General features: G+C 41.3%; 1 protein-coding gene across 3 annotated transcripts in view; it reads left to right on the top strand.

Moving 5' to 3' along the window:
• DENND1B (DENN domain containing 1B) overlaps positions 1 to 20,304 on the top strand; it is a 190,844-nt gene that overhangs the window by 47,327 nt on the left and 123,213 nt on the right. For all 3 annotated transcript variants that reach the window (XM_035123797.3, XM_035123796.3, XM_035123795.3), the window contains exon 4: positions 20,169 to 20,218. In XM_035123797.3, coding sequence (XP_034979688.1) covers positions 20,169 to 20,218 — 50 coding nt within the window. The remainder of the gene's footprint in view (positions 1 to 20,168; positions 20,219 to 20,304) is intronic.

Here is a 20,304-nt window from a genome sequence, read left to right as displayed (position 1 = left end):
CCATTCAACTGTAGGAAGGCAGATGGCTGATGATAACAATAAAAGACTCTTCACCAGCTGATTTGATCATTAGAATGTGTTTGTGGCAGGAAGTATTGCAGCATGATAGTTGCTTTCATGGATTTATCACATTATTATTTTTAATCTGTGTGGATATTATGACCAAATGCCAGTGGTGGTATTTCTTCTTCTTCTGAAGTCATGAATATAGTTCCAGTGGAATAAATTTGGGAAATTATGATTGACACACATCTCTGAAATTGCCACCAGGTGCGCATCACCAATGATAATCTAAGAGGCTGCACAACTGTTAGTATCAGCACTGAAGTTAACACGTTGGTTGTGTATATACTGTTGGTGGTACTTCAGTATTTATGAAAGTCTTCTCTCATTCACCAGAGCTACTTTGACACTTGGGCATGTTAGCAGTTTTCAACAGAAGCTTAATGCTTGCAACAAACAGGTGGTTGTCTAACCGAGTCCTCTAAAAATTATGGGTTTTTTTTTTTGATAGGCTTCTTCATTGAATGTATTTGGCTCTTTTCATTTTGATTTTATTGAATAATATACTTTCTTCTTTCTGTGGCTCAGACCGATTTCTCAGTTTTGCTTTAAATAGTCCCAGATCCTTGGAGAAAAACACCATAAACAACAGTTTGAATTCTATTTTGAATATAGGAACCTATATAAAAAGTATGTTGCCAAAGCAGTTTGCAGTTCAGCGTTTGTCAGAAAAATACTGGCCCTGAAATTCCAAACAAAATTGTCAGTTGTGCATGTGTGAAACTCATTCAGATCAATGATACTTCTTCATGACAACACAGAGAACCCCAGTTTATGTGTGTTGTTACTTGGCAACATGTTGCTCACACATTAATATGAACAGTTGCAATCTATTCCAGTACTCAAGAGTTTTAGGTAGACTGCAAATGCCATTTGCATGAATGAGACTTTTTTTGCCTGGAAGCAGCTGTGTTTTTGATTTCACACTCTCTCTCTTATTCAAATGTTACTATCAAAGGTGCACTTGAGGTTGATTGTATTCAAGGCTTGTGTCCATACAAAAGCAAGTTTTATTAAGTCTGTCAGTTGCAAATGTTTGTATTTTTATATGTGTGTGTTCCGTTAAATCCAGTTACAAATGTACAGAGTTGAACGGAATAGTAAAGGGTCAATGGCAAGGGGAACTGTCCTTGTGACTGGGCTGAATGCCATAGTAGCAGGTGTAAACCTGTGTCCCTTTTCAGCTGTAAATCTTACTGGATAAATTATTAGAAGCTAACCTAGGTAGGTAGCTGTGTTGGTCTGATGTAGTCAAAACAAAACAAAATAAAAAAAATCATCCCAATAGCACTTTAGAGACCAACTAAGTTCCCCCAATAGCACCTGGGGACCCAGGTGGCGCTGTGGTTAAACCACTGAGCCTAGGGCTTGCTGATCAGAAGGTCGGCGGTTCGAATCCCTGTGACGGGGTGAGCTCCCGTTGCTCGGTCCCAGCTCCTGCCAACCTAGCAGTTCGAAAGCACGTCAAAATGCAAGTAGATAAATAGGAACCGCTACAGCGGGAAGGTAAACGGCGTTTCCATGTGCTGCTCAGGTTTGCCAGAAGCGGCTTTGTCATGCTGGCCACATGACCTGGAAGCTATACGCCGGCTCCCTCGGCCAATAATGCGAGATGAGCGTGCAACCCCAGAGTCGGTCACGACTGGACCTAATGGTCAGGGGTCCCTTTACCTTTACCTTAAGTTTGTCATAGGTATGAGCTTTCATGTGCTCATACCTATCACACTGAAGAAGTGTGCATGCACACAAAAGCTCATACCTATGACAAACTTAGTTGGTCTCTAAGGTGCTACTGGAAGGATTTTCTTAATTTTGTAATGAACATTATGGTGCTGTTAAACCAAGGAAAAGGCACATAAGTATTGTGTTCTGTTCCTTTGCGTAGAATAGGTGAGAAATCTAAACAAATGTGAAAAAGCATTACCTTGATAAACTAGAGAAATGGGCTTTATGTAGCTTGCCACATAAAGATGTTCCTGAGAAAAAGATGCAGAATATGATGCTCTGGTTAAGCATTTACCAAGATAACTGTCAATGGCTTAGTTTGTTTGTCACTTTAAACCATGGTTAAACTAACATATGCTTTAAAGGTGAATTTACATCATACTGGTGCCAAAATTTCGAGTGCTTCACTCTTCCCCTGCTGCTGCTACAAGATAAGTTCTGTTCTAGTTTAGAGTTACATCCCAATCTGAGTTTATGGTTTGTTTCTCCCCAAACAAACTGTAAGCTCTTTGACACTAACAAGTATAGTTAAAAAAATGTGTACAATTCATATATTCATTCATAATAACAAATCATGAGCCTAGCTTTGAATGTCACTCTTAAGGTGATTCCTTAGCTTGTGGCAGCATGGCATCAGCAGGAGGTGAGCAGGTTCCCCTTTAAACCAAAGTTTGGCTTGATGATGGTTTGGCATATAAATCAGGCCAAAGTATAAGTGAATATTATGAATGAACTTTATGCAACTTCTTTTAATTATACTTGCTGAAATCAAAGACTTCCAGACCCCTCTGAAGACAAGTGTACCACAATGGCAACTCGTGTTTTAAGATTGCAGGAGGGTAGAATGATGCTACCTTCGGGAAGAGGTAGACTCCACCGTGGGCGCAGGGGGGGGGGAGTGCTGGAGGTCTGTCTAGTCCAGTTGCATGGGATCAATTCCAATCTGTTATCTCCGAGGATGTGGACAGGCTGCTTGGACGAGTGAAACCAACCACCTGTCTCCTTGATCCTTGTCCATCCTGGCTTATTAAAGTTAACCGGGAAGGGCTGGGCGATGGGCTTTGTGGGTTGGTGAATGCTTTTCTCCATGAGGGAGCCTTCCCAGACCCGATGAAAGAGGCGGTTATTAAACCGCTTCACAAAAAACCATCTTTAGATGCGGCTAATATGGCCAACTATCACCCAGTCTCAAATCTTCCATTCATGGGCAAGGTGATTGAGCGAGTGGTTGCTGAACAACTCCAGATACGCCTGGAAGAAGCGGACCATTTGGATCCCTTCTAGTCGGGATTCAGGCCTCATTATGGGACTGAAACTGCCTTGGTCGCATTGGTTGATGATCTTCAGCAGGCTGGGGACAAAGGTGTGAGTTGTTTCCTAGTTCTGCTGGATCTCTCAGCGGCTTTTGACACCATCGACCATAACATCCTTCTGGACCGTCTAGAGGGGTTGGGAGCTGGGGGCACTGTTATACAGTGGTTCCGCTCCTTCCTCCTGGGCCATGTTCAGAAAGTGGTGGTGGGGGGATGAGTGTTCAGACCCCTGGGCTCTCACTTGTGGGGTGCTTCAGGGTTCTGTACTCTCCCCCATGCTTTTTAACATCTATATGCAGCCGCTGGGAGAGATCATCAGGGGGTTTGGGCTGGGTGTTCATCAGTATGCGGATGACACCCAGCTCTACCTCTCTTTCAAATCAGAACCAGTGAAGGCGGTGAAGGTTCTGTGTGAGTGCCTGGAGGCGGTTGGAGGATGGATGGCGGCTAACAGATTGTGGTTGAATCCTGACCAGACAGAAGTACTGTTTGTGGGGGACAGGAGGCGGGCAGGTGTGGAGGACTCCCTGGTCCTGAATGGGGTAACTGTGCCCCTGAAGGATCAGGTGCGCAGCCTGGGAGTCATTTTGGACTCACAGCTGTCCATGGAGGCGCAGGTCAATTCTGTGTTATGGGCAGCTGTCTCTCAGCTCCATCTGGTACGCAGGCTGAGACCCTACCTGCCTGCCAGAGTGGTGCATGCTCTAGTTATCTCTCGCTTGGACTACTGCAATGCGCTCTACGTGGGGCTAACTTTGAAGGTGACCCGGAAACTACAACTAATCCAGAATGCGGCAGCTAGACTGGTGACTGGGAGTGGCCGCCGTGACCACATAACACCGGTCTTGAAAGATCTACATTGGCTCCCAGTACATTTCCGAGCACAGTTCAAAGTGTTGGTGCTGACCTTTAAAGCCCTAAATGGCCTCGATCCAGTATACCTGAAGGAGCGTTTTCACCTCCATCGTTCTGCCCGGACACTGAGGTCCAGCACCGAGGGCCTTCTGGCAGTTCCCTCATTGCGAGAAGCCAAGTTGCAGGGAACTAGACAGAGGGCCTTCTCGGTAGTGGTGCCCGCCCTGTGGAACGCCCTCCCATCAGATGTCAAAGAGAAAAACAACTACCAGATTTTTAGAAGACATCTGAAGGCAGCCCTGTTTAAGGAGGCTTTTAATGTTTAATATTTTATTTCATTTTTCTGTTGGAAGCAGCCCAGAGTGGCTGGGGAAACCCAGCCAGATGGGCGGGGTATAAATAATAAATTATTATTATTATAATTTATTATTACCTGTTAAACAGAATAAAGAAAGACTGTTACTGTCTCTCATGCCAGCTTTGGTTTTGTGTGTGTTTGTATGTATTTTGGCTTACTATGGAACTTAAAAACCAAATAGAGACAATTAAAAAGTTCAGAATTTTTGAAAGTATTAGCCCGTATAATTATATTTTGAAATAAGGTACATGTTTAGTAATTCTGATGATATAGGTTTTTGTGCTGAATATCTATAACCAAACTGGTGTGGTGACCTTTGGGATATCTGCAACATACACCGAAGAGCACAATTAAACTATTTTTGCTTCATCCTTTGAAAAGAATACATATAGACAATCCTGTATGCACAAAATCTTCAATATAATTACGTGTGTGCACAGACACACTCACTTTTCCTTTCAACATTTGACATGACACTAGAACCATAAAGAGATATGCCTGGACAGCATTAGCACCTTCTTAACCACAGTTTCACTGTTTAGTTCACTACTGAACATACTGGATTCTAAAATTTCTCTTTAAGAGCGGCTTCTTTCTTTCCTCCCCAGCTTGATTTAAAAAAAAAAAAGATTTGCTCTTACAGTCCCGCAGCAGTTGCTTTTTCTGGGTTGGTACTTTAAAGCTTGCCAGAAGACACAGCACAGTCACCACCTCCCTTTCTTCCTCCCTTCTTCCTCTCCTGTGTGAAGGAAGAGAACTATAGGCATTTTGAATCATTGTCTTTCAAGGCTCTGCATATTTTCTTAGTGCTTTCAGGTACCTGTATGTGCAAGGCTGTTCCCTTGTGTATTCTGCATCATTTTGTTTCCACCCCTCTATTTGCTCTTGCTCCTTGTTGCCTGAACTGATGTTGCCCAACAAGTGAAGGCAGAACTTTGGCAATTGAGGAGCCAAGAAGCACCTTTAGTAGGATGGCATTTGGCTCAAGAGTTGTCAGCTCCTATTTCGTAATTGCAGTTTTATGACACAATAGGGTAAATGTAGACAGCAATGTTGCAGGCTGCCCTGGAATCAGTATGAAGGGTGGCTCAGAACAACTAGGAAAAAATAGTACTAGTTACAGGTAGGTAGCCGTGTTGGTCTGACGCAGTCAAAACAAAACAAAATAATCCTTCCAGTAGCACCTTAGAGACCAACTAAGTTTGTCATAGGTATGAGCTTTCGTGTGCATGCACACTTCTTCAGGAAAAAATAGGTTTCATAAATAAGATGGCCATTCAGGGTAAAAGGAGATGAGAACTGGAGTGATTTTATTTTGGGCCTAGGGTCAGGTCCAGAAACAGTGCCAAATTGTCTGCTGCTTCCCTTTGCCTTCCTCCTCAAGTTCTAGACATTCACAGTGTAAGTGAATTGTGTCTCCTTAAATAATGCTTCCAATGTAATGTATGAAAAAGATTGGCCTGAAGTTGTGTGTTCTTTTAGGTGGGCTTATTTTTTTTGAGGCTAACCGGAGTAGACATAAAGACATAAGGAACATAGGTGCCTTATGCTGAGTTTGACCAATGACCCATTTAGGTCAGTATTGTCTATGCTGACTGGCAGTGACTTTCCAGAGTTTCAGAGAGGAAGTTTCTCTCAGTCTTACCTGGAGATGTCAGGGATTGGACCTGGGACCTTCTAATGCAAAGCAAGATGTTCCATCACTCAGCTGCGCACCTTCATTCTACGAATGCGAAAGTCTGCATGTGTTGAGACTGCAGACCATTCAGACACACGAGCACCCTTGAAGGCCCAAGTCAGCTTGTCCCAACCTGATGTCCCAAGCCTCATCGGCCCCAGTCTATGTGATCAGTTGTTAGGGATAATAAGAGTTGTAGCCCAGCAACATCTGAAGGGCACCACTCTGGAGAAGCCTAAACTAAGTGGAAAGGTAGGGTATAAATAAATTTAATAATATATAACTCTGAGACTTTGGAGGGGAAAGTTCAGAGGGGGAGAATCATCAAACCAGTTCATAAACAAACATTTTTATCACAATTACTTTGCTTGCCTGAATAATTTTAGTGCTTTATTAAATAAATAAAGGATGACAAAAATAGATAGCTTTGATTTGGCAGATTGTTTATGATGTCTACACTGGACTTCAGCCTTTGCTGTGGCAGAGCTGCCTCACCCTTAGCTGGAGTGAGGTGACAGCAGATGTTGGTACAGGTAGGTAGCAGTGGCAGATCCCTAGCCAATGCTCTCAAGCCCATTGGGCACTCTCCTAGGTTGGAGGACAGAGCTGTGTATGCCACACGACCTGTCCTGCAGCCCCCAAGCTAGTCTGTTTCTTTCAGGTATAGGCCACTGCCCCATTGCCAGTGTTGAAGTAAGAGTCAATTGCCTGTCCAATTGGCTTCAGTACATGGCATGGGGGGCGGGGGGCGGCATCTTGTCCTTTGCCTCAGGCCCCAAAATTTCTTGGTCCAGCCACATGTGTATAAAGGAATAAAGAAAGAAAGAGGTGGGAGTGAAGGGGAAATGTTGCTTCCTGAAAACTGGGGTAATTGGAAAATGGGTTCTTTTCCTAGGGCATAACTCTAAACAGCACAGCTTTCCTGGCTAAAACAGGACCACTGGAGGCTATAATATGCACATACAACTATGATATGCACACAGAACTACACATTATGTATTGTGGTTTCGTCTGGGGACTGGTATGGATTCCTGTATCTTTTCCATTGCTGGGATATAAGCGGTTTTAGAGGGTGATTTTCAGTGGGAAATGGTGCAAGGGGGAACTGGTTACATGCTGTTCTTTTGCTTCAAGGGCTGCCTGTAAACTGAATGTGGTCCCTCCCCCCCCCCTCCAGAAAAAAAGAATAATGGAACTGCACGTAATGTTTCCCCTCAGCAACTAATACAATTTATTTGATGCTTGCTATAATTTTATAGATGCACATAGAAAAAAATGTTAATTAAAAAGCTTTCATTTAAAAAACAAACAAATGCAAGTAGGAAAAGTTACGTTTAATGATGGGAGTCAACGGCACTGCACATGCTCAACACTGTTGCAAGACTAACAGACTATACACCTTTTAACTGTGAAAATGTTAGGAACATGCACATGCAACTTTAAATATAAACCATTTCACGTTTTTCACCATGAAATTGCAGCTAATGGATTGGTTGATCCAAACCATTTTATGCACATGGTGAGTTTGGGCTCCTATTTTGGGAAGAAAACAGACATTTTGAAGACACAAGGGAGATCCCCTGACAATTGTGGTCTAAAGACTTGGAAGGACCTATAATCTTCATCTTTCACATAAAAAATGTTCTGAGTAGACATTAATATCACTTGTACATGAAGGCTCTGTGGGCTTGCAAATAAATGTTTGATGATTTAAAAAGTTGACTTTCCTTGCATTTGGAAGGACAAGTGGCAAGCCCAATATATGTATCATGGTTTTGTTTTATAGATTTTTTCCACTAGTTCAAAATTTTGCACTTGATCAGCATATGGTATAGCCAAGCCTCATCTCGACCAACTCTTTTGTTATCTTGTTATTGTTATAGGTCTTAATGACAGTTGTAAGCCACAGCTCTGGATGTAGGGGTTAGTCTACCCTGGGGAGAAGAGGGAGAAACAGCAGTGTGGATTATGGAAATATGAATTGATCTAAGAAGCAGCTCTCTTGTAATAGAATAGGGCTCAAAGAAAGACAGAGGAGAAGCTGGTGAAAAGACGATGGAATATGATGTGAAAATGATCATTTGAATGCTTTCCTTTTCATTCCCAGCTGCTGTGTTCTGGTGAAAAGGCATGCATTTGTATATCTTAAGGCTGGGTGAAAAAGGGCCAGATGAATAGAATTACTTGTTAGATATGTTTTCATTTTGAGCTGGATAAATTATGTGCATTTTAATAGACTGTATGCATATGTTACCCATTTTATCGTACGGCTGTAATATTAGAGATTACTTTGTTAAAAATGTTCTCGTTTTTATCAAGTGTAACATTTAATTTAATATTGGACAGTCTTTCAGATATTGCATATTAACCAACAAAGAGTGAATGCTGAATTTGGCCTCTATCCATTGCCTTAAGCAGCAGTGTAATAAAAGCGCAAACATTTCATTGACGGTTATGTGTTCATCATTCCATGAATTGAACAAAATAATTATTGTTCAGCATTAAAGCAGTATCTTTAGCAGAAACTCTTGCAGTATCTTTGTGAGTGGTGTGTCCAATAATGTTTGCTCTAATAAGCATATGAAGACGGTTTGACTTATTCTCCTATTCCTGTCCAGTGCAGAAGGCAGCTCAATTACTTGCCCGCTACCACACTGCCAGTCTTTAGTGACCATTGTCAAACTCCTGCTCTTCCTTCCTTTCCTTTCTAAAGTTTTGACCATGTGCATTGCCATTTTCTTGCATGCTTCTCTTGGTCAAGTTGCCTTCATTACACAGAGAACGTTTTTCACAAACCTGCACCTTGCTTACATGATTTATGGTGAAGATTCAGTTTTGCCACTGGAATTAGATCCAGTAGAAATTATTGAGGTTATTGCAGAGTTTTCCTGTAACTATTTGCAATTTTAAAGGAAGCGACTACCAGATTAACTTCCCGAAGAATAGGTTTTCTTTGGGGTAAATACAGCGAGAGGCTACCAAATCATGCTGCTAATAACTTGCTCATTTTGGATGTGATGTGAAAGAACCTTGGGCTCATGCACGTTCCCCTGCTCTTTCCTTCTCAGGCAGGGCCAGGATGAGGAGATTGAAAGCTTTCACTTCTATTTTTACTTTACTATGCTTAGCCTTAGCTATAGTTTAGGGCAGGCATCCCCAAACTTCGGCCCTCCAGATGTTTTGGACTACAGTTCCCATCTTCCCCAACCACTGGTCCTGTTAGCTAGGGATCATGGGAGTTGTAGGCCAAAACATCTGGAGGGCCGCAGTTTGGGGATGCCTGGTTTAGGGAAACAAGCTGATTTCAAACCATGGTTTATGATTTTGACTTGTTTCCTTAAACTACGGTATAATTATGATTACAGTGGAACCTCGGTTTATGAACACCTCGGTTTATGAATTTTCGGTTTATGAACGCCGCGGACCCATCTGGAACGGATTAATTCACTTTCCATTACTTTTAATGGGAAAGTTCGCTTCAGTTTATGAACGCTTCAGTTTATGAACAGACTTCCGGAACCAATTACACCCATGTTTCAGTTTATGAACGCTTCAGTTTAAGTACTCCGCAGACCCGTCTGGAACGGATTAATCCACTTTCCATTACTTTCAATGGGAAAGTTCGCTTCAGTTTATGAACGGTTACTCCGCGGACCGTCTGGAACGGATTAATCCACTTTCCATTACTTTCAATGGGAAAGTTCGCTTCAGTTTATGAACGCTTCAGTTTATGAACAGACTTCCGGAACCAATTGTGTTCATAAACCGAGGTACCACTGTACAGTAAGTGCAATTTTGGGTTCAGATGTAACAAAGTGAGTTAAAAATGAAAGTGAACACTTCCATTGTCCTCCTTGTGACCACATTAAAGGAGGAGAGCAGAAAGGAAAGTTCACAAGCACTGGTTCTGAAAAGGGAAAAGGAATGATCATGGTTCACAGCCAAGAAAAGGCAGTTGAGGACACAGAGCAGGTCCATTGATGGATATAGTCTAAGAATAGGGGATGTGGACTGGGAGAATGTGTGGTCTAGGAAGATTTCCAAGAGCCAAATAGAGTGGCTTAGAGGACTGTATTTTGTTCCCAAGGTTCCCCACCCCTGACTTAGCTTGAATACAGAGGCAGTGGACATGATTATGTTTCTTCCTATACCATTTTCAACCAGTATCTGAAAATAGCTCTTGCCTTGGAGAATTTAGGATTCTGTCTTCACATTGCAGTTTTTGTAATTACTGCCACAATCCCTTTGAACAACTCATGGCAACTGCACTTTGGCAATATTCATGCCAAGTGTGGTGTAATGGTTAGAGTGTTGGACTATGACCTGGGAGACCAGGGTACAAATCCCCATTCAGCCATGAAACTCCCTGGGTGACCTTGGGCCAATCACCATCTCTCAGCCTAACCTACCTCACTGGGTTGCTACAAGGACAAAATTGGGAGGAGGAAGACACCATCGTGAGCTCCTTGGGATAAAGAGGTGGTATATAAATGTAATAAACACAGACACAGAGATAAATGTTTGTGGAAGTAATGTGCTAATTATATTATGCATTTCAAATGATCAGACGTCATCCTCATGTTATGTTTCTGATGTGGTTCTCAGAACTTAATACACCAAACCCCGGCGCAGTTCATAGATGATAAAGTAGTGGATGTGCACAGCTAAAATTATCATTTTGGGGGATCTGAACACAGTATTCAAAAGTATTGTTGTTCCACCTTCCTAGCACCTGTCTTGTGATTTCTATTCTATGTTTCACACATTGAACAGATTATGTTTAAAACAAACAGGCCTGATAGCTGTGGTTATTCCTTACGCTGATCATATAAGTTCGGAGTGGATTTGGAATGAAAATTCAGAAGGGCTGGGATTCCAAAGCTGAATCCACTAAAACACTAATTTGTAGTATTCACAACCTCCATATGGTGTTTCTAAAGCCCTGCAAAATGCATGCATTTGTATATCTTAAGGCTGGGTAGAAAAGGGTGTTAGATCCCCTTCTGTCTCCCTTCTCCGATTTTCATTGTAAAGAAATGATGGTGTCATTGGATAAATTATTCATTTTTCTTGCTGTAGCACCCAGAGCCCAACTAATTAGATACTGCACAAATATGACTCACACAAGAGTGGTTTTGAGTCTCGCTATGTTTGCCAACCACAGGGTATAATGGAATCTCTGACTATAACAGCTCTAGAATCAGGTGTGTGCTCACTTTCTAGAGACTCTTTTTGCTCTGGATGTCTGTGGTGTAGCTCAGCAAATATTTCCGTTGAGGCATATTTCCTTGGAAGCAGGTTGAGCTACCATGTCTAGAATTCCGCCTTATTTTCATCTTAATTGTGTGATCAGAAAACTTAGATCTGGCACTGGAGAGCAGCATTAAGCAGATTTGCAAACAGTAGAACTACAGTGCTACATAATTACTCTCTGACATTTGTAAATAAATGGAATAAGAGGCAGCAGATTGTTGGTTACAACTTTTGCTTTCGGTTTATCAGGAATATTTACCTTAAAATGTTTGCTTCTGTCCTGCATGCAGTTATTGTTTTGGTTTCTGAGGAACCTGTGGAATTGTAACTGCACAGCACCATAGCCAATGTGGTATTAGGGGTTGAAGAATGGCTTTCATCTCAATACTTTTTGATTTTAACAATGATAAAATCTTATTTTAATAGATTTCATCCCAATATTCTAATCATACATTGGATAAACATTAGTTGCACATTATTTTGGTACAATTTACCCTAACCCAATGTAGAGATAATATGATTCAATTTCACATTTCTGTCTAGTTCTAAATGCTTGTTATTCAAGGTTATCTAGGTACCTGGGGAAAACAGACTCTGATAAACAGATTCAGACTAATCAGGATTTTATCACTTAGGGCCAAACTACACATTATGATAGGCATGCTCTATTTACTTATTTATTTTAAAAAGCATGGTGAACATTGGCCACTAATAATTTTTATAAAAATCAGTTGCATAGAGCAAGAAGGAGGGAGTTCACTCCTTTTCTCCTGCATTGTTTTCCCACAGGAAACAGCCCCCTCAGCTACTGTTTAGTCCTCAAAGTGCTATTTTTGATAATATAGGTCATAGTTAAGCAAAAAGCTATGAGGTGGGATTGTGTATGTGTGTGTGTGTGAGAGAGAGAGAGAGAGTGAGAAAAAAAATGGTGCTGAGAGGAAAGGCTTCACCCTTCCTGCGCAACATGATTCTGATCTGGATTGTAGGAAAATTTAAGCAGTCAGCATGCTTGTTAATGACTGTGCTTAACATAGCATGCAATTTTACCCTCAGTATCTCCCAGTCCTTGCTTTATAGATTCTTCATTGCTTTAAGCAAAAATATTAAAACAAATCCTTACTTGGGTCTCTGGCTCCAATTACAAAGTTGTTCTGATTATATCTGTATTCCTGCTGGTCTACAGTTCATGTAGGCCACTTCCCGATGGGAATGGATGGATCTATTCAAGTCTGTCCCATTCCTCTTCTGCATGAGGATAGGACTGAGGTCTTCTTGTTCCATGATATGTGGATTTCCAACAGAAAATCCTTTAAAACCCACAGGCACAAAACTTTTTTTATAGTACTTGTGAGGCACTTTGAATGCTGTATCTGTTCCTGTTAAATATTTGTTTGCCTTTGAAACTTTAAAAAATTCATAATACAGCTGCTCATAGCCTGAAGTGATTAGCACGTCCCTAGGAGTGATGGGACTTGATGATATTCTGTGGGACTCCATGGGAACTATATGGAAAAGATATGGCTGCTCACATGTGAACAGTAGTGTTCATTCCGATTGGTTTGCAGAGAGGTTATATGGTATCATATCAAGCAATTGTTATTTCACACACTGAAGTTCATTTTCTTGTCATTTTTCATTAATTGTGCAAGAGCCAAATGCACATTAATATCACAGCCTCTTAAGTTTTCTTAATTTCAGTGGGACTTACTCAAGATAAGTGGGTATAGCATTGCAGCCTAAAGCTTTGGAGTCCCTTTATGAAGCCATTGGGAGAGGTCCTTAGGAAGAAGAAGAGGAGGAGGAGGAGGAGGAGGAGGAGGAGGAGGAGGAAGAAGAAGAAGAAGAAGAAGAAGAAGAAGAAGAAGAAGAAGAAGAAGAAGAAGAAGAAGAAGAAGAAGAAGAAGAAGAACAACAACAACAACAACAACAAGAGGAGGAGGAGGAGGAGGAGGAGGAGGAGTTTGAATTTGATATCCTGCTTTATCACTACCCTAAGGAGTCTCAAAGCGGCTAACAATCTCTTTTCCCTTCCTCCCCCACAACAAACACTCTGTGAGGTGAGTGGGGCGGAGAGACTTCAGAGAAGTGTGACTAGCCCAAGGTCACCCAGCAGCTGCATGTGGAGGAGCGGGGAATTGAACCCGGTTCACCAGATTACGAATCCACCGCTCTTAACCACTATACCACACTGGAATGTTGGAGCATGACGCCATCAGTAAGCTGATGAAACATAACTATTTCTCCATATTATCTGAACCAGGAGAGGTTGTGCAAGCACTGGACTGGTGCTATAATGCTGTGGTAGACTGGATGTGGTCAACTGAATTTGAACTCTGGGAAGACTGAGGCTCTGTTGGCAGGTGGTTCTTGTGTCCAGAAATCTAGCCAGTTGCCTATTCTGGACAGGGTTGTACTCCCTCTAAAGAAGAAGTTATGTAGCTTAGTGGCACTCCTGAATACATTTAAGGCTTAAGGGACCTCTGTGACTAGAAGTGCCCTTTACCAGATTTATTTGGTATGCCCGGTATGGACATACCTGAATTGGGATCACTTGGCCACTATAGTCTGTGCACTGGTAATCTTGAGGCTACATTAATGCAATGCACTCTATGTGAAGCTGCCCTTGGGCCTGGTTCAGAGGCTCCAATGGCTAGATTGCTGATTGGGGCAGACAGTTGATAGCATGTGATACCTCTGAGCTGAAACATCTGCAATGGCTATCCATATGCTACCAGGTCAGGTTCAACATTCTTGTATTGCTATACAAAGCCTTGAACAAATTGGACACAGGATAACTCAAGAATCGCCCGAGTCCTTATATCCCAGCTTATTCACTGAGATCATCTGGAGGAGTGCTGCTAGTCTCTCATGTTACAGAGGCCTGGTCCAACTGTAAGTTAAGCATTTAGTGTTGTAGGTTCCATGCTGTGCCACATTCTTTCAGGAGAGATTTGGCAGCCATCTTCCCTTCCGACTTCTTTTGAAGACCTTTTTATGCTGACAGGCCTTTGTAGCTGTTTAATGTTCAATTTTTTGATTAGCCATTTCAGTGATTTATCTGTATTGTTTTTACGGTTGTCTTATATTTTAATGTAGTACACCACCCAGGTATTTTATGATACAGCAGCATAGAAATACTTCTATAAACATACATGCATACATGCATAGAGTTTTCAAGGAACTGAAAAGTGGAATGGTGCAACCACATTTGGAGTACAGGCAACTCTCCATTTGCGTGTGCCTGCATGCACACACTGTGCCGGGAACCCAGAAATGGGGAGCACCCCAGAGAGGACATCTTTGGGCTCTGGGGAGGATCTCCTCACAAACCAGAGGTGCAGTAGGGCCTTTTGAGGCAGATCAGCTTTCCTGCCCCACAGCTGACATGAGAGTTAGTGCAGCAGCCACCACTGCTTCCCCAGGCGTCAGCTGAGCAATCCCTGTTGTCTCCTCCCACTCCCCAGATTCTTCTATTCCGGGCATGCCTTTAAAAAAAAGGGGGGGGAGTGCCATGCTCCATAATATGTCCTGATAATATGGGGATTGGCATAAATTATAAATATTTAGAGTTATTTAAAATATGGTATTAGAGACTCTCAGTTTAATAATGGCAAATAAAATGGTTTCTGATATTTTAATATTTTAATTAAAGTTTTCTTGGTTTACAAAGGTATGCGCAATGTCTCTTTTTTCAAGTTACATTTTCCATAGGTCAGTTTCGTTTGTTGAGACATTAGGGTTACATTAGGAGGAAAAAGGGGGGAAGAGGAGGAGGGGGCCGTGGTAGGTAGGGGTGGGGTCGGAAGGTGATGTTTCTATTTTGCTTAATGTATGTGTGGGGTTTTGTGTCAGCATCGTTTGTGCAGGTTCTCTTTGCTATTCGCTTGTGTTCCTTTGGTGGTGAGAGAAATTGGGGTTGACCTAGGGTGCGGTTGCTTACTTGTGATTGGCTGTGGTGAACTTTGTATTCGTGTGTGAGTGGGGTGGGTGGATATTTTTGAATCAGGTTAGCCATATTGATTCGTATGATGTTGGTGGATTCTTGTCGTTATCTTGTTGGGCTGTGTATGTGATAAAGGGGAGCCATACCGGGGTGAAGGTATCTTCTTCTATTTGTCCCTGTATCAGTTTCAGTCTATTGGTTATTTTTTTCTAGTAGGGCTGTTTCCCATACTATTTGGTACCATTGGTCCATGCTTACTCCTGACAGATCTCTCCAGTGTCTGGCTATGATGTTTCTGGTTGCTGATAGTAGGTGGGTTATGAGTGCTTTGTGATGTGAGTGGGCATTATTGTCTTGGAAGATGCTTAGTAGGGCCAGTTCTGGGGTGATTTCTCTTACTTGCTTAGTTATTTTACATATTTCTTGTATGGCTGTTGTCCAGAATAGTTGGATTTTGGGGCATTCCCACCACATGTGTAGGTATGTGCCTGTGGAGGTGCATCCTCTCCAGCATTTTGGTGAGGTCCTGGGCGTATTAGCACTAATTTCCTAGGTGTTAGGTACCACCTGTAGGTGAGTTTCAGAGTGACTTCTCTCCTTCTCGTTGATGTGGATTTAAAGGGGGGTTTAGACCACATTCTGGTCCACTGAGTGGGGTTAATCTCTTAGCCTATGTCTTCTTCCCATTGTTTTTTTGATTACGTCTAGTGGGTTCGTGGGGTTTTGGAGTAGTATTTAATATATTGCAGATACCATCCCTTTGCCATGAAATAAAATGGTTTCTAATTCTTGACAGAACTGTAATGATAACAAGATTCCTCAATGTTTACTGTGATATTATACAGATACTAAAAGTAAAAAAAAGAGCTATGTTGGTCCATGAGAAAAAATCAAAAACCATGATAGAGCTATACCATTATTAAGCCAACCAAAATAAATCAAAACAGTATGCAAGCTTTTGTATACTCCAGAATTCTTCATCATGAGTCTATATATAGACTCACGCCATGAGTCTATATATAGTGAGAGTCTTGAGACAGAATTTGAGAGGAGGTAGCAGGCATTCAAATGAGCCCTTTAGGTGCTGTGAAGGTATCAGGTTGCTTCAAGGCCTATTGGGAACCAGAAGCATAGCAGTGGTTGACGCCCCATCCCTAGGAACTGAAAAACTGGCTCTTACCCAAGCCAATCTTCATCCTTAGGTGAAACACAAGTTAAAGAGATCTTGTTTCCATCCTCTGGATACTTTTTTGGGGTGTGTGGAAGGTTTAAAGAGGAAGGAATTCTAGTTCTGGTTTTTATTCTTGGCAGATGAAGGTTTAGTGGCATTGTCTCCTTTCCAGCACAACAAATGCTCTTAAATGGGAAACAGCAATTTACCTTTAAATATCTCACCACCCATTAATTAATTAATTAATTAATTAAATTAATAAATTAATACCTGCACTTTATAATTGGCTAAATTTTTATTTCCTGTGGCCTCCACTAAGCCATTGACTGTGTGATTGTTGATGCCAATGCATGTTTTACTACTGAGGAGGGAACGCTAAGAAATGAAATGTTGCCAAACTTGGCACTTCCGTCACTGAGGCCTATGGGCAGGAGGCCTTGTATTGTGCTGACAAAAAGTAGGAGACAGAGGCACTGGCAGGCAACATTGCTGGAAAGCTCAGTGAAAAGGTCCAGGAGATGAAGAACCCGAGGGACAAAGAGAACAAGAAGGAAAGGCTGAAGGAAAAGAGATGAACTAGTAGAGTGCCAAAGTAGCATAGGTCTCTGAGGATTGGAAGTGATGGTCTTCATACAAGATGTCTCCCTTTTTATATCCCTTATCCAGGCCTGCCCCTTGATGACACTCCAAACCTACTTGGCATGATACTTCTAAGTCAACTGTTCAGTCATCCTCTGGTGGCACCTCTCTTGTCTGTGCTAAAGAGAGTTTACTTTAACTTGACATTTCCCAGTTTAGTGGCATGTCAGGTTGAAGTGAATTCAGACTGAGAACAGGAGGAGAACTGGATCCCCCCCCCCAGAGTATTTTCAATCAGTATGGTCTTTGGGCTGCTTGAGTACTCTAGAGCATCATATTCTAGATTACTAAAATTATTCCCTTTCCCTTAACAAAGGATGTTGTTTTAGTTTTGTGCCTTGGAGCTTATGCCATTCATCTGAGAACAAACAGAAATTCAATAAAATACATATTATGTTGTTGCAAGGGCATTTGTTTGATAACTAATTAAATTGTGGACCATTTCTAACAACTGTTTCTAAATTTAAACCATTTCTAATGAGCAGAGTGGTAACGGGTTGATCTGATAGCTTTGTTGTTGATGCGTAACAGTAAGATTCCCAGTTGCTTGCACTATATACAGAGAGGCATTTATTTCTCTGATTTACTGAACTGTACATATGACTCCTAGAACATCCAGATGTGTCCAGGACATAGCCAAAAGGCATTATCCAGTAGACATCTTCCTTGTATACAGATATCTATATAATATTTTTTCATTAGCAGAGAATGAACACTTCAGTCCATCTTTGCAGCAAGAGTGGCAGCAATTCTTTACAAATCTGTCAATTTGGTCTGTCTACCAGCCAAGGCACGCCTTAAGTGCAAGTTTAATGGCTTTTTATTCTTCGTAGAACAATGGCCTGTCATAGAAATAGTGTCAGTGCTATGCAAAATCAGCTTTAAGATGCATAGTAATACTTTCTAAATATATCATTATTTTTACATTGTGTAATGAATATTTTAAACCAACTGCACAGTAGACATTTAGAAGGCTTCTGGACAGCATGTTATTTTCATTCATTTAAAAATCTGAATAACACCTGTAATTAAGGGAGAAAACTGAGCCCTGCAAGCTAGGTAGGTTTCCATCTATTGATCTGTGTAAACCTGGCTTACACTGTCAGGGGAGAAACAGTCAACTGCTGAGCTGCTTTGTCACTGACATAAGCTGAGAGGATTTTTTCCTCCCTATACTGTTTATACACCAGTCTATAGACCTGCTGGCTGGTTGAATTTTAAAGAGTGCGGAGGTTTAAAGACTTGTCCCCTGAGGGATGATCCTGCCAGTTGGGAAGCGAGCTGAGGCTGTGCTTTGCAGACGTTTGTGTGTGTGTGTCTTTGTATACGCATGCGCGCCCATTGAGGATAGGGGGAGGGATGGAAAACAGCAGTGGGAAAGTCTTGTAGTTCATCTGCCTCGTACAATGTTGCACAGGAGACTGATCCGTTTATCTATATCTATCTATTTTCCTTCTCTGTGTGCTCATTTTGGATTGAGGAGCAGAAATATCACAGGAATGTAATGAATTTTTGCAAATACAGATCCCCAGCAATGCCATCATCTGTGCTTACTAATCAATGTTGTTAAGAAATGAGGGCTAAGTATAGTTTCAGGTGCTCTGTTAACAGGAAACTATATTTAGCACTGTGAAAGCCCAGCATATAAAAAGCATACCCTACAGAACACAGAAATGCTGATTTCTCTACTGTGATAGTCCAAATAATCTGAGTAATTATTCAACACTGATTGCTGTTGTTTTTAAAGGACCTGGGCATTAATTTGTATATCTGTACAGTATTTAGAGAGGAGCGCACAACCCCAGAGTTGTCCGTGACTGGACCTAATGGTCAGGGGTACCTTTACCTTTTTATTTAGATAGTTTCCTACCCATATTGACCTGGTCCTAGGAGTGTCTTTAAAAGATGTCCTCATTGTATTCCAAGCTTCCATCCACACTTGGACCACATGTTACATGGGAATGCCTATTAACCAAACTGTCTCAAAATACTGCCTTTCATTCATGTCAGAAGTCTCTTGAGCAGGCAGTATGACATTCACTGATTTGTCATGTATGTGAAGTTGATATCTGAAATAAGGTGCATCTGTTCTGATGTGTAATTCTCTGACCTAGCCACTCCTTTCCTTAAAAAAGCATTTTACTCACAAGTTTCTTATCTCCAGATGTACTAAGGCCTAGATAAATTTTATTTAGCACTTGCTCATATTCATCCTTCCTATGTGTACGTCTCCCCTTCTCTCTCTCAAAATTTAGATTGTAAGTTCTTAATGGCAGAATCCAGTTTCATTGTTTTATTACTCTGCACAACACAGTGCACACTGCTGGCATTGCTGGCATTGCTACGGTGTGCTACTAATGTTTGTGTGATTTTCATTTTCTAGACTATTTGGGATAATAGTTTCCATTATTACTCTACTAATTTTTCCAGGCAGCATGTAGTTTTTAAAACTAGCATTATTTCTATATTAACACACATTACTTGCTGCAAAACAACATCTTAAATAGAAAAGCAAAAAAATAAGTTACAATTCTTGTAAGATTATGGAGACATTAGGTTTATTTTCTTTTAAAATTAAGAGTGAATTGCGCTTGTGACCTTGTGCTGCTGCTGCTGCCCTAAAGGGTTAACTGTACAATTTATGCTTTGTACCCAGTGAAGAGTTCCAGCTTTTTAAAGCATTAGCTTATGAAACGCATATAGAGTTGTTTAGCTCTCAGTAAATTCAGTTTGCTGCCAACTTGGTTCCCCTTTCTCTGCTTGCATTTTAATTGAAACAACATTTGTATTTTTGAGCCAGGATCTGTCAGAAGTCCCTGTGGCTAGTCTGTAGTACAAGTAGCAGCAGACGTGGCCTACCCATATGGTACTGTGCTTCTTGTAAAATCCATATGGCCTTGTTGAAGGGAATCCCAGCGGGGATGTGAAGGGTGTTAATACCCTTCAGGCCAGGCCTTTTCCTCCTGGGGTTTCCATGGCATTGTCTTTGCAATCTGCCAAAGCACAAACTTAATTCCTTTTTAATAATCAATTATTTCAGTCCAGGAACGTGTGCTATAGTTATATTCTCCCCCAAGCCAAATATTGTTTATTTATTTATTATCTTAAAAACCCAAACAGTATTACTAGTAATTTTTAAGCACCTAACATTCTTTCTTCTGCATTTACAGGAATTACTCCAGAGTGTACCCAAATTCTGCTTTCCTTTTGACATTGCAAGGTATGTCTGTCTTTGCTTTTTTAAATAAGCAAAATTAATACTACCTGTACACAAATCTGTTTGTTTTGGAAAGTATGGTTCATTTA

This window comes from Zootoca vivipara, chromosome 7 (genome assembly GCF_965207765.1).
Source record: "Zootoca vivipara chromosome 7, rZooViv2.hap1.1, whole genome shotgun sequence".
Classification (NCBI taxonomy): Eukaryota; Metazoa; Chordata; class Lepidosauria; order Squamata; family Lacertidae; genus Zootoca; species Zootoca vivipara.
Note: the sequence above shows the minus strand (reverse complement) of the source record. Positions and strands in the feature narration are given on the sequence as shown.